Below are 8418 nucleotides of genomic sequence, written 5' to 3' on the forward strand. Positions count from 1 at the left end.
CTGCTGAAATCCTTAACTGAGGATTGGCACTGTCATTAAAAGGGAATTCAACTGATTTTCAAAAATTCTGTATAATTCAGTCATTGAAATGTAAACAAAGTCATTCAGAGTAGTTTTATGTGAAACTGTATTCTAGAGAGATGCATTTCTCACATTTCTTTACAGTGGTTGGTGATGGGGAGCAGGGGCCACGATTTCTATGGCACAAATATAGCCATTTACTTTCCAGAACGATGAGTTGACACGAGTCTTCTAAGAATTTACATATTCATACATTGATAATGGTATAAAAAAGAGGTGAATTTGAGATTTTACCTTAGAACACCTACCATGTACCTCTCTGTAATGAATGCTTGTAAAACAATGTCTCAGGCATCAGGCAATGTATTCGTAATCATTTTTTTGTAATAGCTTCCAGTGAGGTAGCCTTTAGAGATATTAAACTCTTCAGACGTTTGGTTCTTATCACCAACACTGTGAAAGGTTCTGATGTGGCAAGGTTCTCTAGAACCAGCATTTCACATCAAACCACAACTAAATGCTTAACCAAGAATTAGAGAGGAACAATGCATGCGACCACTTTTGACTGGGGAGCTTATCTATTCTTACTTCTATTTATTGAATTGTGTGTTTGCAAACCTTGAATCTGTGACTTTTGCGGGTCAAGTGAAATAGCATAATATGCCCTAGGCTGCTTTTATCTCTGTTTAACTGAGATTACGTAGTGATATTATAATGTTTTCCACCTAGTAGAGGCTGCAAGCTACACACCAGCCATGAAGACTACTTAGTAAACCAACCTACTTTAATGTCAAACTAATGTGGACGGTTTGGTGAAAGCAGTGGAGGGAGGGGCATAAAACGATTGCTGCCGTTTATTAGCAACGCAAAGACTCTTCGCAGAGCAAATATAACAGTATAGCCACTCCGTGCAGCCTCTGTCAGTCACTCGTCGCCTCTCAGTACTCCGGAGTATCACCTCTTCTCATTAATGCTGCACAGATTTCGCGGATTGAAGAATCACACTCGTTAAACCGCTATGGATACTTACTCCTACCATCTACACATAAGAAAACTTCCCATTAATATATCGTTTTGTTTGTAGTTTTTCAGTGTCATTTTGACAATCATTAGAATTCCTTTCATGCTCATTTTACTTCGTTGGAAGACGCGGAAACATCACATCACATAGGTTTCTGCCACTTTATATCTTTCCTAGTGCATTTTCCAAATGCAGACGCGGTCGATATTCTTAGGATTTTTGGTGGAGGTCCATTCTTCTTACCACAGCGCCAAGGAAATGTTCAGTACTCGAAATCGACGACAGGACTAGATGTGGAAAAGATCCTATGCCATGGGTAAGAGTAAAGAGCATCGTAACGTTTTTAGTAAAACGTGAAATATTTATTGTTTATTATTTGGTTTTATGTAATTACAAAGATCCGTGCAGACACTTGCTACTGATTCGTCACCAGACCATCCCTAAGCAACAAAATAGTGACTCATTCCTGGCATATGTGTTTTGGGGAAGGTTGTGCGTTGTTTGTGTGCTTAAAAGGTTCTGCTTATGCGGGCTGTCAATCTTCACACTCTGCTCTCTGCCACTGTATCACACTGCGCTAAAGTTTTAATTGAAATGCTTAAATCAAATAGTGAAATATTGATTATTATTGTTTAAAAGTAACTGCAGCAATACAATAGGAAATGATAAGATTAGGGCTGTGTAATACATCTGTAATAACATTTTTCGTCTCCTATAATGTTTGTGTAGTGCCGTCTTAAGGTAATATATAATATGCATGTAATGTGCATGTATTCTTATTAGAATGTTATTGTAGTACTGATGGCAGATGATAGTACTGATGGCAGATGGTGTATATATATATATATATATATATATATATATATATATATATATATATATATATATATTTACTGTAACTATGAGTTAAATGCAAATAACTATCAAGTCTGAGTCATACTGACACACATTTATAGTACAGGATCTCTCTCTCTCTCTCTCTCTTTCTCTCTCTCTCTCTCTCTCTCTCTATATATATATATATATATATATATATATATATATATATATATATATATATATATATATATATGTGTATTGGGTCTTATTGATAGTACCTTTGCTGAAACATGCACTATTCCTCATTTCCTTACATAAGAAGTGTGCTGCAACATTAGCTGTTCTTCCTGTTCTTGTGCCATATTCTCAGAGGATTGGCCTTAGTTTGGCTCATTAGGATTGTATTGATTGAAATCCACAATGAGCACAAATATCTTTTAATGCTATAATGAATCAAGCATATGAATTAAGAGGGTCCTCTGTCCATGAACATTTCTGATTCTGTGTGCAGCCTCTGAGGATGATGTGTGCTAAAGTTACTGTAGATCTTCTTTGTCTCACTGGAGCCTGGCTGGCATACAGTGTCCATGAATTAATGAATCATAGACACTTTTATTTAGTTTGTAAATTCTACATTTGCCAGACATTGTTTTATCTGTTTACTTTTCTATTGTAACCTCTTCATTAGTAATACTACTTAAAACTCCAGCTCAGACCAGTAGCCTTTGATCCAGTTTAATTTCTGCCTTCAGGTTTCTGATAACACTGGCAATGTTAACCACCTTAATTGGAGATCTGTTAAGTTGGATGGCAGTAGAAGATCTTGGGCCTTGGATTCATGTTTGTTTGATTGAATGGCTGCCCAGTGGACAAGTAGGTCCACCAATAGTTGGTTTTAACACTCCTTCAACATGGGCCATTCCTGATAAATCAAGCAAGCACGTCAACTTAGTAAGTTATTTTTTAGATAAATAAATAAAGCACATTTATTTAGTATATCATTGCCCATAAAGAAAGAAGCTTAATCACTTTTCAAGTTGATTGAATGAACATGACATACCTTGAACAGACTATTTATTCATCCTCTAATATTTACTGTCATTAAGAAATGTATTAGAATGGTGGCAATGCTTCATTGCATCTACTGAATGCTAAGCTAGCTAGCTAATAATGCTTGCTTCAGGAGCTTTGAGAGAATGACTATCATAAAAGATAGTATACACTTTCCTCTGACCTACTAATCTGTTACAATATTCCACAGATGTCATTAAACTCCAGTTTCTTTATAGTGGTAGTAATAGGAACCAAGGGCTGTGATGTCTTCAAGGCAATAGCTATTTTATTTACTATGCAAAACAACCAAGCTACAAGGATTTCTGAGTTCTAAATATAATGATAAAATTGTAGTAAATCCAAAAAAGCCTTATAATGCCCTCAATTACCTCTCTTCCATGAGTGTACAATTTAGGCCAAAAATATAATTTAGGCTACAACCTTATCTCAAAACTATCATAAAACAATGTCTCACTGTTTCTGTGAGGTAGGTTTTAGAGGCATTAAATGCTTCGGATGTTGGTTTTTATCGCTACCGCTGAGAACTATTCTGACCTCTGGCAAGTTTCTCTAGAATTTCATCAGTGATGGATTAGACTCTGCTGATGGATGACTGCTTACATCTTAGCAACTTAGTTTTTGAAAAATTGTATGAAATGTTATGTGCGGATAATGTCATGTGCCCAGTGACTGCATTACAATTTCAGCTTATTGTTTCTATATGCATGAATTAGTAAGCATGAAATAACATGTTCTTTGATCTTGTGATTCTAAAAAGATATTTTAGAATTGCTTCACTGAGTCACATTGCCCAGTAATCTGCTTCTGTTGCAGACTGTACTAAGCAAGGAAATAAATTAATTATTTGTTAAAAAAATAAATGTATTATCCCAATTAACCCAAATAAGAGAAGGACATTTGCTCTTCTTAGGCAAACATGAATATGACACTTTCACTTGTACAGTAATTTACGTCTGTCATTTAGTACATATTACTTTGGGGATAAACGGATAAAGGCCCAAAAACAACCCACAAGTGCATTACTACAGCAAATTTCAAAGCTATATCACAATTGAGCCTATGACATAGCATTAACACAACCACGCACATATACATGTTCAAACCTGGGCACTGTCTTTAGGGGAGTAACTAAATGGTTTTCACACATTTGCTTTATTTCATTTGCCAGCTTTTAGATTTATTTCTTGCACCTTTGCCATGTTTCGTCTTGTTCTTTAATCATCTTCTGTTGACTCCTGCTGGGGTAATATGCTCTGTGACAGTATAATGAAACACTGCAGCATTCCTTTGAAATATCACCTTGTCCTTCTGCCAAGAGAGATGGCAGTCACCCCTCTCTCCCTCTCTCAGTCTCTCTTTCCAGCACTCCTGCTGTCCAGTGCCCTTTTTTGAAAACCACAGGCCTTTACAGATACCTGTAAGCACAATAGTGAAATTGTTCAGTTTGCGCTTACTCAGTAAAAGAAACAATAAACAAGCTTGTATTTGCATCTTTTGCCTGCCAGTAATGTTTTAATGGCTTGCTCCAAAATACTTGACTGATCAGTGATCACACAATTACAGTAGGAAATGTTACACTGGCTGTAACAATGTATCTGATGCGATTGCATTGTTGGAACACCACAGATTGCAAATGAACAACATAGTGTAGCACTCCTCCTGCTTCCCAACTCTGGCTGATGTTGTTAGTTGGTTGTGCAAGAACATGATTATAGTCATAATTTTTCATTTTTTGTTCAAAATGGCATAAACATACTGAATTCTGAACCGAGTATCAGTCAAAGCTTTATCACCCCTAGTATAGAACTGTGTGCACATAAGCAGCAGTGTTTAATCAAATTATTTAACTAAGTAGGCTATAAATGGCTCATTCATTTACTTACAAGGTAGTCTAAGACAGCAGTTACTTGCAAGGGACCACATGCTTTTGCTGTTGTCTCCATTTTCATATCTAAAGCTTTCATTATGCGTCCCTTATGCATTCTTATGCATTTGGCATGCCTTGATAAGCTCCACTAATGCTGATCAGGGTGTGCACTGTGCTGCTGCTATTGTTCTGTCTGTATTCAAATATTTCTGCAGATAAAATGGTCTTTGTTTACAGCACACCACATATTTATTATACCAATAGGATGCTGGTAGACACAACTGATGACTATGTAAGTAGTTTGGCCTGCCTCATTGGATTTTGCTTTGCTGTTGCACATCCCTGTTTGTTTAAAGACCAACAACACTAATACTTGCTCGCCCACTCAGTCACGCATGCACTTATGTGTTGCTTCTCTTGAGTTGAAGCTTGCACTGACCCAGAATGTTCTCTGTTTTTTCCCCTGTCTGTTTCTCAGGAGGCTCCTTAGTTTGGGATGGGCGCCTGTCATGTTTCCTTTTCCATGCCTCTGTTCTCCTGCTGCTCAGCAAGGGGGAGAGGGTGTGCCCACTGAGTTGTCGTTGTGAAGGCAAGATTGTTTACTGCGAGTCTGGTGCCTTGAAAGACATCCCAGAAAACATCTCCCTAGGGTGTCAAGGTCTATCCCTGCGATATAATAGCCTTCTGATGCTGCAGCCATACCAATTTGCCAACCTTAATCAACTGGTTTGGCTTTACGTAGACCATAACTCCATCAGTAAGATAGACAGCTTTGCCTTCCAGGGGCTGCGCAGACTTAAAGAGTTGATTCTGAGTTCCAATAAGATAATGCAATTGCAGAACAGCACTTTCTATGCTGTACCAAACCTGCGCAACCTTGATCTGTCAGACAATCAGCTTCAAGCTCTGAAGCCAGGGCATTTCCATGGACTGCGGAAGCTTCAGAACCTTTATCTCCGATCCAACAGCATTAAATCCATTCCTACAAGAACATTTCTGGAGTGTCGTAGCCTCGAATTCCTGGATTTGGGCTACAACCGGTTGCGTGCTCTGGGGCGCGCAACATTTCTGGGGCTGCTCAAGCTGACAGAGTTGCATCTGGAGCATAACCAGTTTTCCAAGATCAACTTTTTCCTTTTCCCACGCCTCTCAAATCTGCAGGCATTGTATCTACAATGGAACCGCATACGAACAGTGAATCAGGGATCGCCATGGGATTGGCATACCTTGCAAAAACTGGATCTTTCAGGCAATGAGATTCAGGTCTTGGATCCTGATGTTTTTAGATGTTTACCCAACTTGCAGACACTCAATCTGGAGTCTAACAAGCTTAGCAATGTTTCCCAGGAGGTTGTGTCACACTGGCTTTCTGTCAGTACCATCAATCTGGCAGGAAACATATGGGACTGCAGTTCTACCATCTGCCCTTTAGTGTCCTGGCTAAAGAACTTCAGAGGCAGTAGAGATGCCACCATTATATGCAGTAGTCCCAAATCACTTCAAGGAGAGAGGGTAATGAGTGCTGTGCAGAACAGCTTGATATGTGAAGAGCTATTCACTGTAGAGCCAACTACAGAACTTACTGCACTCCTGACCACAACTACCACAACTTCATATACCACAAAACCTTCCACAATCTCAACCACTACTGCAACCACAGCCCCCACTACAACCAGACAATCTCCCCATGTTACCATCATGCAAAGACTTACCCCAAAGGCTTTATTTCCTGGTCTCTCTGATAATGGTGCTTTGCCTTTACCTTCTGTGACTCCCAGCAGCCTACCCTTTACCCCAGAGCCAGAATTTGAGTACATGACCTTTCACAAGATAATTGCTGGTAGTGTGGCACTCTTTCTGTCTGTGTCACTTATCCTTTTAGTGATCTACGTGTCATGGCGACGGTATCCCAACAGTATGAGGCAACTCCAACAGCATTCGATCCGACAGAAGCGCAGGAAAAAAGCACGGCAGGCTGAGCATAACATCAGTTCTCAACTTCAGGAGTATTATCTGAGTTACAACCATGCCAGTGCAGAAACCATGGATACACTGGTCAACGGGGTGTGCACATGCACCATCTCAGGCTCCAGAGAGTGCGAGGTATGAACCATCCCTAAAACATGCATTCTCTGCAACGGGGGAGTCAGAGGTAAAGGTTTTTTAAGAGCATGAGAGCCTGTATAGCCATTTCCCCCTTTCCCCCATTCTTACTGAATCTCTCAATGAAATTCCATACATAATCTTAGTAAATTGTGTAAATCCTTATGTTTATCAGTGACAGTAGTGATGAACTCTCTTTGGGTCACATAAAATTTTTTATAACTTTTTAGTACCAGTAACTATAAAAGGAAGGTTGTTGGTCTTAGGGTCTTTTTAGATATTTTGTCATTTTTATCGATGCAATACACGCTTTATGGTTAGATCGTCTGTCCTTTATAATTTGTGTTTGTTATAATCAGTGTAGATGTTTTGTTTAGCAGTCACTAAACCATTTTTGGCTCCAGGTACATCATTCATGTAACCGTGTCTCAATGCAGGGGATATATTGTTTTCTTTTTTATTTCTTTTACTTTGTCTTTTAAATGTCCCTACTCTTACAGAAAAATACACAAGAAATTTACATGCGAATAACATACATTTGAAAAAAACATATGATCATATATGACAAAATGTATGATCATGTGAAAAAATGTGATCACATAAAAGATTTCATGAACTGTTTCATGCCACATTAACTTGTAAACATGTTCTTTGTACACTTCACATGTGAACTATATGTGGCTTTTCTGTAAGGGTAATACTGTGTTTCACTTCACGCTATGGTATGGAAGTAAAATGCGCTATGATTTCTGATTCAAGTTGACTTTAAAAATTTCTCATGCTATGTAAAATGGGATGTGAGAAGTCACGACTTTAAATGTAAATAGATGAGAGGCAGTATCATTTAGGACACTGAGTGCTTTCTCTCCTACTCCTTTTGGCTGATGCTGAATTGTTTGTTTTGTAAAAATTCAAACAAAATAGTTGTGATATTTAACTGTAATACAGTTCGCTTCCATTCCCATCTTATCCCTGGATGAAAAGACAAGGACAGACTGGGTGTTACACAATAATACACGGTCAGGCTGGGTAAGATGTTACTCTCCTTTTGTTCAATACTATATGCTTCAGTGTAGGAGTTACTGACCTTCGTCCTGTGTGTTGCCATGGTGATAAACGGAAAAGCACTGAGTTGTCACCAAGTCTGACATTCTGAAGCATTTTACTTACTATTTATATAGAGCTGTCATGATTGCTCCCCCCTTCTATTCATTAATTGTACAAATGAAAGAGAGTAATATGCGCTTTTTATAGAGCCAGGTTTAGTTATTTCTTTGAAAAGGTACAATATTATGGTGTTTGTGACAACTGAGCATACGTATTAGAAATTTCATTTTTACCTTTGTTATTAGTTACACTGGAAGATTAAAGTAACTGCTTACAACACCAAACATTACAGATTTTAGTAACTAAATTCTTATTAAAAATTTTATTCCTTCTGGTTAAAACTGGAACTCTTGTTCAGCATAAATAGCATGAAATAGCCTTACATATTATTAATCTTCTTAAAAAC

The 8418-nt window shown here is 38.1% G+C and overlaps 1 protein-coding gene across 1 annotated transcript; it reads left to right on the plus strand.

The window, feature by feature from the left end:
• The first annotated feature begins 874 nt into the window (after window positions 1-874).
• Window positions 875-6911, plus strand: lrrtm4l2 (leucine rich repeat transmembrane neuronal 4 like 2). Its single transcript, XM_036578034.1, has 2 exons — window positions 875-1358; window positions 5281-6911. Exons 1-2 carry the CDS (start codon window positions 1334-1336, stop codon window positions 6909-6911), a joined length of 1656 nt encoding a protein of 551 aa, XP_036433927.1. The 5' UTR covers window positions 875-1333.
• Window positions 6912-8418: the final 1507 nt, after the last annotated feature.

This window comes from Colossoma macropomum, unplaced genomic scaffold, assembly GCF_904425465.1.
Source record: "Colossoma macropomum unplaced genomic scaffold, Colossoma_macropomum, whole genome shotgun sequence".
Classification (NCBI taxonomy): Eukaryota; Metazoa; Chordata; class Actinopteri; order Characiformes; family Serrasalmidae; genus Colossoma; species Colossoma macropomum.